General features: G+C 39.5%; 2 protein-coding genes across 2 annotated transcripts; both read left to right on the forward strand.

The window, feature by feature from the left end:
- Positions 1-3,460: 3,460 nt before the first annotated feature.
- Positions 3,461-5,605, forward strand: LOC140782924 (ethylene-responsive transcription factor ERF053-like). The gene has a single exon (XM_073129806.1). It carries the CDS (start codon positions 3,838-3,840, stop codon positions 5,002-5,004), a length of 1,167 nt encoding a protein of 388 aa, XP_072985907.1. The 5' UTR covers positions 3,461-3,837; the 3' UTR covers positions 5,005-5,605.
- Positions 5,606-12,025: 6,420 nt separating this feature from the next.
- LOC140782926 (CBS domain-containing protein CBSX5-like) lies at positions 12,026-13,749 on the forward strand. Its single transcript, XM_073129808.1, has 2 exons — positions 12,026-12,465; positions 12,783-13,749. Exons 1-2 carry the CDS (start codon positions 12,128-12,130, stop codon positions 13,591-13,593), a joined length of 1,149 nt encoding a protein of 382 aa, XP_072985909.1. The 5' UTR covers positions 12,026-12,127; the 3' UTR covers positions 13,594-13,749.
- The last annotated feature ends 54 nt before the right edge of the window (positions 13,750-13,803 follow it).

The following is a 13,803-nucleotide window of genomic DNA, read 5'->3' on the forward strand; positions in this document are numbered from 1 at the left end:
TCACACTATACTTTTACTTATTTTGTGATTTATATTTCGTTTTTGAGGATTTTGTATCCGGACATCTTTTTTTTTTCTTATAATTTTTATTTAATATTCTGACGATGTTTAAAATAATTAATATTAATTAAATTATTAAAATACCTTTATATTTTTATCCCTCCTCTCTACCTCCCATTATTTTCCTTCCATCTTTTGCCACCTTCCCCATCTTCTTTTTACTAATCTCATGGGAGAGATGGGATGGGAAAGATGGTAGAGGATGAGGATGAAGAAGATAAGAATAATTTAGATATTTTATAAAATATTTAATATATTAGTTTATGTAAACTTAGGGTGTTAAATAAAAATTATAGAAAAAAAGGGGTCAGCTACAAAATGATCAAAGATGGGTGTGTGAATAATAAATAAATAAATACATAAAATGTAAGGTGTGATTTGTAAAATAATTTGAATTCAAATCACTAAAAGTAGAACTGAATAGTTGGATCTTGAAGCTGAATTAGTAAATTGCTTTGAGATTCTGATCCGAGGTTCAATCGAGAGCGTCAATCAGCTTAGATGTGAAATGAGGCTGTTTTCGTTTCTCCTTTTTTAAGTTTCCATCTTTTTTATGTCCCTTAAAATTTGTTCGTCTTCCACAATGATTTCTTGTTCAATGAATCTACACTAAATACAATCAAGTCCACCAGTGCCCGATGATGAAAGCCATTGATGGATCACCTTCAAACCACCATTACCTAAATGATGGGTAGATATTAATTGAGAAACTCCAATAAACTAATACGATGATTCCAGGCCTACATCAACCTATCTCTATAACACCGCCACCACCCTACCACTAGGGTTGACTCTGGAACTAATAAACAATGTCAAGATTAAATTAAATAAAACAACCATCATTATGCTGGCTTTGATGATTCTTAAGCTGGCACCTGCCACTCGCGGGATGCCACGTAGAACTAAGCTGATGATAAGCTTAAGACCTAATTTGCTAACCAACACTAATCTCCGTCAGTGAAGTCATCTTCCATTGAGCACTGGGGACCTATCTTGATAAGGTTGTTCCTTGGCCTCGACGTCTAATTTAATACTAAGCTTAGAGGATAATATAATGTACATTATGGACAAAGCTTATCAAGACTAGTATTATATACCATGTGACATACAGCTTCAGGACTCTCTTATTAAATCATTATATCCTCAGTAATTCCTTGCGGCTTGCGCTCTTTTTTATTTTTTTTCTTTTAGTATGTAATAGTCGGTACCCTTCCCTGCGATTGAAAAGGGCATACGATCTATTGCAATCTTAAATAATTATTAAAAAGAAAATTATTTAATAATTCGAGCTTGGTTAATAACTTAGCGGTACGATTAAAGGAGTTGCTCGTCCCTCTCTCTTGATAGTTCTTAACAAATAACTATACTTAGTATCCGAGGTTCGTTCTTTTTTTAATAACACACGAAATAGATATAAATTTAATATTTCATCAACTACTTTTATGGGAAGAACACAATAATTTAAAGCAGATCTTGATAGGGCCATCGAAATAATTAAGCCAGCTCAAACTTTCAGATAAAAAATAATGAGTTAATCGAGCTCGATTTTTAAAAGACGCTCAAAAAATAATTTCAAGCAAAGTCTAAATCATAAGTCGACTGGATTAAATAAGCTCAGTAATACTCGAAATAATTATTTTATATATAATATATTACTCCCTCAATCTGTCATTCTTGCACGCACAACATAATTACATCGGTAAAAAAACTGTTTCATTTTAACTCTTTCTTTTTCTCCTTCGTCCTCATCGAACGCTCCTGTGCTACAACTTTTCTAAGCAGCTAAATATCCGAGTACGGGCCAACACAGAGGCGACCGCGTGTCCAAATTCTAGGGCGTGCGACACGTGTCCAGTAGCATTGACAGAGATATTTTGGTGGTTTAATTGTTGACTTTTTTGGGGGGGGGGTTGGGTGGCGATAAGCACGAGTGGGCGGTGGACCACCTACACGTGTCGGATGCCGACCGGGTCGCCTCTGCTGGGCTTTGGACTTTTCTTCCCCCCCAATTCTTTGCTCGTCTACCGAAAGGCGAAAGCTAAGTGGAGGGAGGGCCGGCCCTTTGGGTTGTTGTTTTGAGTGTCATAATACATATAACACTCACTGTGCCAAAAAGATAATAAGAGAGAGACTCACATGTTATTTAATATATATATATATATATTACCCTTTTTTGGTTCAACTTTTTTCAATTTAGAGAATATATGATGATGAAATGGGCTGCTGTTGTGGTAGCATTGGGTAAGCCATCTATCTTATTATACAAGATGATGAGATGAGCGTGGGGGAGGGGGGAGGGGGGAGGGGATTAAGTCACGTGATGTCATGAGGAGATAGTGACAACGCTGCCCAAATTATAGTCAAAATTATCATTCATGGCTTCGCATGTAAGAACTTCAGAAAAAGACTTGTTTAATACTCGAGAAGAGGGGACGAAGGAGCCTTCAATTTTATTTATTTATTTATTTTAATTATAAAACTATAAAAATATTATCTCATGCTTTTTTTTTCTTTTAGAAATCTTCTATCGATCGAACTTCCAAAGAAGTTTCTTTTATTTTTTTTTTTCTTTTCTTTATAAAATCTTTTAAATTTGCGAAGAAGGACATCCTTCTTCGCAATTCTTGGAAGAAGGAAGTCGGTGAGATTTCGTTAGTGAGAAATCCCTAACTAGGTAGGATGAGGATGTTAGCAAAAATCTACCTACTACTCGATCCCATGCCATTTCTTGATGTTTAATCTACGGAAAACAAAGGCTCGTGCAATTTTAATAGATAAGAGTGATATGGAATACTCAACCTAAAAAAATACTAGTCGTGTATTTAGGAATACATATATATATATATATATATATATTTAAGAAGCTATTATTTCTGAGACAAGTATTGGAGTACAAGTTAAGGAACACTAAACGAGATGGCGATGGATATCGCCTGTACAGGAGGACCTGGAGATTCGTGCGGCAGCTTTTTTTTTTTTTTTGGTAGACGAGCACGAATCATGGAGTCCAAGTGTGGGCCGGGGGGGGGGGAGGAAGGGACGACACATGGGAAATCCCCAAGGGGACAATCCGAGTGGGGTCCCATGCCTTTGCCAACTGCACCGACCTTTCTCGCTCACCAATATCTTTTCCTGCGACCAAAACGCTCCTCCCGTGCCTTCGAGAATCTATATTCAACATCAAATAAAAGTGATGCTCTGCAGCCTTGGCTGCAGATGTATTTGGTACGACCGGATTACTTGGCAGCAGATTATTGGGTTCTGTGGGGGGAGAAATGAGCATAAATTTGTATTTGAGTCGAGTTTTGAACTCAAGCTTCACTTATTTTGACAGGCCTGAATATACGGCGACGAGGGATGTTCGTGCCTCCGGGCCTAGAGAGGATCATTCCCGCCTCCCTTTTCTCACCAGCCATCTTCTTATACTCCCAAATCAGAAGCAAGTACCCAATTGGCTCGCAGTCGCAGGCTCTCTTCTTCCCCTCTCCCTCTCCTCGCTCCACCACCATCCCTGGCTCCTCTCATCTCCTCCTCTCGGCCGCCCGCTCTCTCTCTCTCTCTAACCTTTTTCTTTGGAGTAATTTTGGTAGCTGCTAATATGCATTTCTATACTTTTTACTCACCCTTCCTCTCTTCCCTCGCAAATATAAATTTTTCGCAAACATAGACGTCGTCTTTATATCTTCTCTTAACCACCGAACTATACTTAGCTTCCTCCATTAGAGCGGGCGGCCACTTTGACCCTTTCTCCATTAGTCGAGCGGGAGAGGAGAAGCCATGGAAGAAGGATCAAGGAAGAGCACCACCACTGAATCCTCCGGCGGCGGAGGAAGGAGAGTAAAGGGAAAGGGATTTAGTACTCTTCAGCTAACGCAGCCTTTGAAGAAGATGAGAAGCCCCGACCGACTCCGACACTCTTCTTCCTCTTCTTCTTCCTCCGCCTCCTCCTCTGTCTTCAATCCTTATTATTCTTCGCCGGATTCCAATCCCGGCACGCCGGCCTCGTCTCCGCCGACTGTTTTCCCTTTCGCCACCGACGCGTCTCAATCTCTTATACCTCTTCTGCAGACAAATTTATACCCTCAGCCACAGCAGCAGATGATCTCGTTTGATAACAATCCACCGTACCCAATTGGACCTACGTATCTCCCTCCTAATTACTTGTCTCAGCAATACCAAGAACAGCTCTTGAGGTATTGGGGCGACGCCTTAAACCTTAGTCCTCGCATGCGGTGGCCGCCGCCGCCGTCGTCGTATCCTTTTCGGGTCCCGGTGTCTTCGGGGCCCGCCAAGTTGTACCGGGGAGTGAGGCAGCGCCACTGGGGGAAGTGGGTGGCGGAGATCCGCATGCCGCGCAACCGGACGCGCCTCTGGCTGGGGACGTTCGACACGGCGGAGGACGCCGCCCTGGCCTACGACCGCGAGGCGTTCAAGCTTCGAGGCGAGAACGCGCGACTCAACTTCCCCGAACTCTTCCTCGGCCGAGGAGACGGCGGCGGCGGCGGAGAAGGAGCCTCTTCCTCTTCTCCTGCTGCTCCTGCCGCTGCTCCTCGCCAAGGAGAGGACCAGGTCGAGCACCTTGATCTCAAGCAAAATAATGACCATTTCGATCTCATTTCTTCCTCGGAAGCTGCATTGGATGGAGCCGAAGGTGGCGAGGGCAAGGTGGAGAATTCGCCACAGCCGGCCGGAGCAGCGCCATGCTCAGAATTGGTTTGGGGCGAGGCGGAGGAGGCTTGGTTTAGCACCTGGGGACCCGGGAGCTCTGTTTGGGACGACGTCGACGGCGCCAATAGCCTACTCCTCCAGTCGCGTCTTGCGGCGGCCACCGCGTCCGAAACCGAATGCTCCAATTCACCGGCTCTCGCACCGCCGCCGGATACCGACACCACTTCTTCTGCCGGCCTTTCCCACACTCCTTCCATGTTCATGTGGAAGGACTAATCTCTCTCTCTCTCTCTCTCTCTCTCTCTCTCTCTCTCTCTCTTCCATCCACCTCATGAACCATGATACCATGCATCTTTTTAAAAGCATTGGACCATTTAGAACAGGCAATAGATCACTGGTTGGAGGTTTTATAAGACATCCAGTGACATTAAATCTTAGACTTCTTCATACTCCTCTTCTACTCCTCTCCACCCCACCCCAAAATTCCAAAAAAAAGAAAAAAAAGGCCCTTTTTGGCTGCATATTTTTTTTTTCAGGCCTGCCAAATTTGGGTCATCTCAGTCTCCCTCCTTACCTTTCAAATTCCTACCAAGAAATTTATCCTATAGTTTCTCTACTCCTACTTGCATTTGCTCTGTTCTCATTCATCTCCTTTACTTTTTAAGCTTATATACAAATCAATGGGTAGAGATGGTAGTCCTATGTATGTAAAAGAAGCCATCTTTATGGTGATGGTGAGATGGCCTGGAAGAAGGAGACAGTTTTGTGTTCTCCTCTTCTCCAACTCGAGACAAGTATTTGGAGTGTGTGCTATTTCCATTCTCTTCTATGTAGAAGCATTTTATATATATAAAGTTTTTCATATTACTTAACACAAGCAGAGTAATGGTGTGCGAATTCAAGTACTTCTTTCTTCCCTTCTTAAAATACTTAGAGAAGAAGAATAAAGAACTAGCGGCATTCTTCTATCATTACATAGTTGGATTTTTAATTGATAACCTAAGGTAAGAATCCATATGGAGTTTTTTTGCCACAACCAAGTTGTTATATATTCAACAGACGGCAATCTTTGCAGGACTAAAATGCCTTCACTTTTGAGGCTTCCTAAACGTCCGAAATCTATCTTCTGATTCATTAAGGAAAGAGATAGATAAACGAAGGTCGTTTAATAAGTAATGAATCTTAAATTCCAAGTGGTATACATATAGAAAGACAGTTCCCCTATGGGGCCATGAAAATGGAGACAGGGGAAGAAAGTCCTAACTGCATGCGGTGCATCCCATCATTCCTCTGCAATGATTCGCCACTTGCTCTGTTTCGACTCCCTTTTGTGGCATTCTTTGACTTCGTCATCTCAAGGGAGAATCCACCAAAGACACACGGTGTTTGACTTCGGGAAAGATCTTGTCTGACGACGTGTCGGCACTCCGTTGGTGCAACTTTTAGCATTTCAGATGAACAAGTCAATGGCTTTGGTTTAGTGGATTGACCAACTCCAAGAGCGACCGTGAATAGTCTCCAGACACGTGGATGGTGGGAGATTTACGCCGACAGTGGAAGTGATGGACTGATGCTGAATGCCAAGGCCTGTACACTTCAATCATTAGAATGACGGCATGGCAGGGCACTGTTGTTAGTTGTTACTTGTCGAAACGAATTAAAGAATTTCTTGACAAAAGAAAGCTACGTTGTCACTGACTTGACATTGGAAAAATAGAAGCAAAGAGCTATATACATTATAGTATTATACTGCCGAAGGGCCCAAGGATACATTAAAAAAAGAATATATATTTTACCTCCGACGGTTAGTCTTGAATTTAAATAACTTTTGATTTTACGTCACTTTTACTTCTTTATAGTTATGTTTAACTTAAAATTATTATTTTTTATCATATTAATCATATCATAGGTTAAATTTAAAGAAAAAACTTATTAGCAAGAAAATTGTAAAGTATTGGATAAATATTTCAGTGAATCCAAAATAATATTAATTAGATTTCAGATTATAAAATTTGTTATTTGAAATGTGGCTTATATTATTTTAGATCTGTTTAAAATCTTATTCAATTCCGACAGCTTTGTCTCTAGCGAAGATATTCAAATTTGACGTATAGTTTAGTCTAATGTGTTGAAAAAAATAATAATAATTGTACTTCAGTCTAGACTCCAAGCGGATAAATTAACACAAATAAAACTATAAAGAGTGAACTAAATTTAAGCACCACCACACGAGTAAAAATAAATTCCCAAACAATAAAAACTCCTGAAATTTTTATAGAGCATGACTAAGAGACTATTAGACTGCACTAATACGATCACAACCCAAGACCAAAGTAGGGCTCGATATGCATAGTGATATCCAGATCAAATAATTATGTAGAATTATTTCATAGACAACTCTCAACAACATATCAACTGGAAGAAGACTAGTGCCAGCAATGGGCTTGATTAGGCCCATATATCTGGGCCAGGTTCAAATCTACACGATTTTGCTGTTCAAACCCTACATTTCTTTTCATTTTTTTTAGATCAAGACTTAATTCTATATCTGCTCCTTCCCAGGTTTCGTTCATTAAAATCTCTTACAGTTTTAAGGTTATGGGTAATAATGTATGTACGAATCGAGTAGTAGTTATTCATTCGATAAAATTTCAGGTATAATCTGGAGTAGTCTTTATCTACTTCATGCATATATATTTTGATAATTAATCGAACTGCCGGACTAATTCACACGATCCAGAACAAAGAAAGAGAGAAGATAAAAAAAAATTAAAATATTTCTCCTGGAAGAGTTTATCATGAACGCTAACAAAGCCTCTCTTGTTTGTAAGTTTTACTGTGTTCATCATATAAAATTTGAGTATAATAATTTCCATCAAATCTTTGCAAAATTATTTCGACAAACAAGTTTAATTGCATATAACTTGGCGGCGATCTTATAACATTAGAATCCTATGCTCCACGAGTATTCTATATATCTATACGTTCGAATTAATAGATATAATAGTATGCATGAGATTTGTATCTCTCTCTAGTCTTAGTTGTAAAGCACTGCGTAGTTGGTGCCTACCTATTCGTTCACATGCTATGTTCCAAAACTTGCAAGTAGATACGATGGAGATTACTTATCTCGTCAATAAAAATATAATGCACGGATTATTATATTATTACTAAACAACGTGGAAAATGATCACTTAATAATTAAAGATCACACGGCTTTTGTCACCTTCATGGGTTAGTATTAGTTTACATATAACTGCGGTTGGATACGGAGGCACGAAGAGAGTACTAGCTATAAACTTATAAATATGTCATACATTAATATTATAATGCCTGGCGTTGCACATGTGACATGTCCCAATTTTTTTTTAAAAATATATTAGGGGTATAATGTCAGAGTCATTAGTTGAAATTAGTTCCTTTATCGTTTAGGAAGAATTATCGCAAATAACATTACTGTTTGCTTTTTATTATCATTGCTAATTTACTATGTAGATATTAATTATTCGACTCTTTTATTTTAATTTTAATACGTTAAAAACACTATACATTTATTTTATTTTTTTAAAAAAACTTATAAGGGCTACAATACTCTTAATTTGACTTTAAAATATATATATATTGTTCTATAAAATTAATTCAAGAGTATTAAAAATCATTTTGCATCCGTTGAGAAAACTACCGAGGTGTGTCTTCTTTAAGGCTTTAAATAAAATGCAAATTAAATAATAAATATCTATAAGATAAAAATACTAGTGATAATAAAGACAAAACGCAAATGCGTTCTTAATAAATTTCTCTTTTTTTTATTATGTCATCCTATAAAATATTAAAATTTTATATTTATATATATCTTATTTTATTTTATCACATCGCACCTCTATGTGCGATCCTAACTTTATATTTTAATAGCTACGGTATTCAATTCAAAGTTCTAAATTGATGTATTAATTTCGTATCAAATATAAAACTATCGGAATCCAATCGAATTTTACCAGTTACTTTCCATATTCGAACTTAAATATTACTTGGTCAAACCTAGGTCACGTGGTAATCTCTCAAAATCCAGCTCGGATCACATGCATACGTGTCGTCCCACGCACGCACGCACGAACTTCATCAATATAGTATTTAATTTTAAAGCACACTTAGCCAAGTTGCAGAGGTCCCAATATTGTGAGCGTTGTTATATGCTATGCTAAGTGTAGCCCGGAAAATATTATAAAAATATCACAATTAATGTAATTTTTTAATTTTTAATTATTAAGTATGCTATCGTTTGATGTATAGTATTTAATTTTAGAGAGATTGATTTCGGTAAGAGTGGAGAAGGATAACTTTTCCAAGATAGGGAGTCATGTTTTATTTATTTGAAATAAATTAAATTATTAAAAATTTAAAACTTATATATCGAGATTGACTCTAAATAATTAATCATAGTCTTAATCCCAGAAGTAGTGTTTCTGTACTAAATTTTAATTCACTAAGAAAAGAGTGGGATAAAATAAAATAAAGTAGATCTACTGGGAGGAGAAATTTTTTACGAATTCTTGTGTAGTTCATCTTAATATTTAAATACAAAACTAGGTAATTTTTTATTTATTTTTTAAAATCTATAACTACGTGGCCCGTGTACGGAAAAGACTCAAGTAACTTATCTAATGCGTGGGATGGGCGAGGACACGATATCCCATGATAGCCGATAAGCACATGCGATGCTCATCCCATCCCATCGCATCTCGTCCACATAGATGCAGGCCAAAGGCCACGTCGCTTTCTCGGCAGCCTGGTCCTTCGGACATGTACGGCCTTTAAAGACAGCCATGTCAGACGACCCACGTGCTATGCTCTGTCCGTCTCTCTCCCTTCGTTTCTTTTTTTTTTTTGCTCTGTCGTCCGTATCCAATAAATTAGAAATGCCCATCATCATCATCCAAGCCAATACTTTGCTAGGCGTGTACGTGGACTTGGTATCCGGCCAGGGATGATGGAACCCACCTACGACTAACGAGTGGCAAACCCAGTAATTTCATTTTCTGAAAACTATACTTGTTGTCTCGTTGTCGATATTCTTATAAATATATTTAAATGGAGTAAGGTGTCCTCCAGTAACTACGTAGAGTTAATTATAAATAACGTGTAAAAAAATTAAATCTACCGAGTTAATAATATCCCCGTCGTTGCTTGTGGAATCTCATGTTATTTGCTTCTATAATATGATCGATTCTATCGTTTATAACACAATAAATACATTAAATAAAATTAATTGAAGCGGATATATTGTTTATAATAAACGAAAATAGTTAATTAAGGTGTAGAATAGATAGATACGGTATGCTATCCAGATAATAAACAGAAATAGAGGGAAAACGGTAGGATTATGTACTTAGCCGTGGCACGGAAAGCATCGAGTTACGACACCCACGTGGTGGGACACACCACTTCATTTAGTATCTTGCTTTCAACACTGGTAGCCTACCACTTGTGCCTCGTTGATAGGAGCTAACACGTATTACAAGAAAATATATATCTATCTATCTATCTATTTTTAATGTGCACAGCGAGAAAAATACAAGAGTGGCTTGGGTTCGACTCGCTGAACTTACTTTTAAAATTGAGATTCGATTTCAAATTTGAGTCGAATCTGAATCAAAGCTGACTCACTCAGGCTCGGCTCGATAAGCTTGTTTGCTCCCTTTTCCTCACCCCACTTAGATCAATCTCAAGTAAATCGAACAGTTCATCCTCACTCATCACAGTCTCTCCACCCCACCCATCACGATATGACACCCAAACATCCCATCACCTTATCCCTGTCCTCACCCCATCCTCACCCATATGTAAGGGTGAAAACGAATCGGATAGTGCTCAACCCATATCCGGATTCATATTTTTAGATTCACATACGAATATTGGACGGATAGTAAAATTTAAAATCATATCCTAATTAAACGGATATAGATAATTTTCGGATAGAGGATCGAATCTTAAACGGATATTGATTAAATTTAAATTTAATTATAAATATTTTATTTATATATAATTAACATAAAAATTATTAAGAGTTTTACGAGAAATAATTTTTTTGTATGTCAAATTTATAAAATTAGAGAAATTAATCTCTATAAATAATATATAACATATTATTAGTAACAATATTAATATTTACTATTTAAATCAGCAAACTAAAAACTGTAAATCATTTAAAAAAATATGCGGGTAAACGGATATCCGAAAAATATATCCGACTCGTATCCAAATTTTTTTCAAAAATTATATTCGTATTCGTATTTGAATCAGATAAATTTTTTTATCCAAATCCGATCCAAATTTTGGGTCGGGTCGGAGTTAATCCGACTCGTTTTCACCCCTACCCATGTGGCCTCCCCTTATGCATCGATCTCCATCGACAAGTCACTGCCACGTCCTCCTACTCCTCCTTCGGCAAGCTGTCGTCCCCCTCCTCATTCTTTAATCAAGCTCGGGCATGGTTAGGCTTAGCTCGACTAGAGCTGACCCGAGTCTAAACAACATAATAGGATTCGAAAATAATTTCAAGCCAAGCCTGAGTTATACCTAGCTTGACCATCCAAGCCCACATTAAGTTAAGCTTAAATTTTTTTTTTTAATACGGGCGTATGTGAGCATATATAAGTAGCGAGAAAATATAGTGGTTATTATTATTGTTTTTCCATGTATTCCTTCAATTTTTTCCTTTTCAACAAAAAGAATTTGGGTAGAAGCTAGTGGCATGGATGAATCTGATTTGTTGAATGAAGTGTATTAAAAATTTCGAAAGTGGGTAACACACAGCATCTCATTGGAATTTCACGCTTAATTACTTTACATAAAAAAGATGGTCGTTTGTCCTGACTAATTGAATGAATGGATACTTTGAAATAAATATTTGAGTAGCCAAAATAGTCTGAGAGTTGCTTATCTTTTCTCGTTCAATTTAGCATGCAGCCAATCAACAACCACTTAGATTGCGTCTTAACTAATAAAATAGGAAATGACGAGTACCTACTTTAATCTATATATCAAATACGAGTAGCCAAAATATTTGTCTAGCTATCGACTAACCTATGATATTAAAATATTAAAAAGAAAAAGGAGCTCGAGCTTAGCCACGTTGAAACGGCCAAGCCGCTGAGGTGGGTCCCACAGCAATCGCATATGCTCCGCCTATTCCGATGTGGGAGGGGAAACGTAAATTTCCCGTACCCCATTCCCCGTTTCCCACCTTAGCCAATTTCGACCCCCGCCTATATATAGAGACACCCATACGACTCGTCCTTCTGTCTAATTACTCTCTCTCTCTCTCTCTCTCTCTCTCTGCTTTCTCTCTTTCTCTTCTAGTTTTAGTCTCTAGAGAGTTCTAGGGTTTTCTCGCGAGTGCATGGCAGTGAGCTTTCTGTCCCATGAGGTGTCAGATCTCTGCATTGGGAAACCGGCGGTGAGGTTGTTGCCGCTCTCAGCCACCGTCGGTGAAGCACTCCAAGCCCTGAGGAAGGGCGCATACTCCTACGTCTGCCTCTTCGCCGCCGGTACCTCCTCGCCGGAGAAGAAGGTTGTTTCTTCCTGGAAGGTTGGCGTCGCCGACGTTCTCTGCTACCTCTGTGGCGACGAGAAGAACCTCGCTGATCCCGCCGGGGCTCTCAAGAAGCCAGTCTCCGTTCTTCTTCCCAAGGGAACTTCTGGTGGAGATTTCGTCTGCCGCGTGGAGCCAAATTCGAGGTAAGAACTTGTGATCGCTTTCGATCCGTCCTTGATGCATGGGTTTGGCCGTTCTTATCTTTAATAGGTTTGGTTAATTTGATCGAGAATAATAACTACAGGTTGCGTTATATAGTTTCAAAAAAAGGAAAAAATAATTACGAGTAGTTTCGTTTTAAAGACCACTTTTGGCCCAATTTTCTTTACCTTTTCACTTTTATGCTGTAGTATTTTTTTTAATTGAGACTATGATTGTAAATTCCGAAACAATTCTAGCGATTTTAGGTGAATTTTCGTTTGTTCTGATCTAAAATTGGATCTTGGTTCGTTTTTTACAGCTTACTGGCAGCCCTAGATGTAATCTTGGACGGTGCCGATAGCCTAATCGTTCCCCTCCGCCCCATCGGCCGCAAGAAGAACCTCTCCGCTGTCGAATTCTGCTTGCTTTCGCACGAAGACTTCGTCCGCCACATCCTCAACTCCATCGCCCTCCTCTCCCCCATCGCCGCCCTCACCGTATCCTCACTTGGCCTCATTCGCACCTCTGTCCTCTCCGTCCACCTGCACGACCCCGCCCTCTCCGCCCTTCCACTCCTCCGCCGCGCCATCGCCGACGGGACATCAGTTGGCGTCCTCACCCCCGACGGCCGCTTCGTCGGCGAGATCTCCTCTTCCCTCCTCGCCTCCTGCGACGAGGCCTCCGTCTCCACCACCGCCGCCGCCATCGCTGCCCTCTCGGTCGCCGAGCTGATGGCCTACATCGACTACCACGGATCTCCTCCCGAGTTCGTATTCCGCACCATTAACACTCGCCTCAGAGAGAAGGGCTTTAACGGGATGGCCGATCTAATGGAAGAAGACGACGCCTTTTCCTCCCTGTCTTCTTTTAACTCGTCGTCGTCGTCGGACGACGAGTCGGGGAAGAGGAAACCCAAGATTTGGAGGTCGGGGAGCTATGGGAGGAGGTCGTCCACGGAGGTGGTGGTGTGCAATCCCGGGAGTTCTCTAATGGCGGTGATGCTGCAAGCATTGTCGAATCGGGTTGGGTATGTTTGGGTGGTGGAGGAGGAGGACGACGAGGAGGGTGGAATTTTGGGGATTGTTACTTTTGCTGATGTGCTAAGAGTGTTTCGAGAGCAATTCCAGTAGATACGGAGAAAAACATAGGTGATTCGTTTTTCAAAACGTTTGCTGATGTGAATTTTGTATCTTTATCTCTCTTATAAATTCCAATCGATTAGGATTTGTTTGTTCTCCTTCCCTGAATAAAGAAAGAAGTGGAGTCTGGTTTGGTCTTTTATGGTATAAGATTTGTACCTACTTTAATGCAGTTTGGTTTGATTTTTATGGTTTAGACTT

The sequence above is a fragment of the Typha latifolia genome, chromosome 2, assembly GCF_019914945.1.
Source record: "Typha latifolia isolate L0001 chromosome 2, TyphaL0001v2, whole genome shotgun sequence".
In the NCBI taxonomy this organism is placed as follows: Eukaryota; Viridiplantae; Streptophyta; class Magnoliopsida; order Poales; family Typhaceae; genus Typha; species Typha latifolia.

Coding starts and splice junctions, on each gene's coding strand:
- LOC140782926 (XM_073129808.1), top strand. CDS start 12,128: ATGGCAGTGAGCTTTCTGTCCCATGAGGTGTCAGATCTCTGCATTGGG. Junction 12,466..12,782: donor CGCGTGGAGCCAAATTCGAG/GTAAGAACTTGT, acceptor CGTTTTTTACAG/CTTACTGGCAGCCCTAGATG.
- LOC140782924 (XM_073129806.1), top strand. CDS start 3,838: ATGGAAGAAGGATCAAGGAAGAGCACCACCACTGAATCCTCCGGCGGC.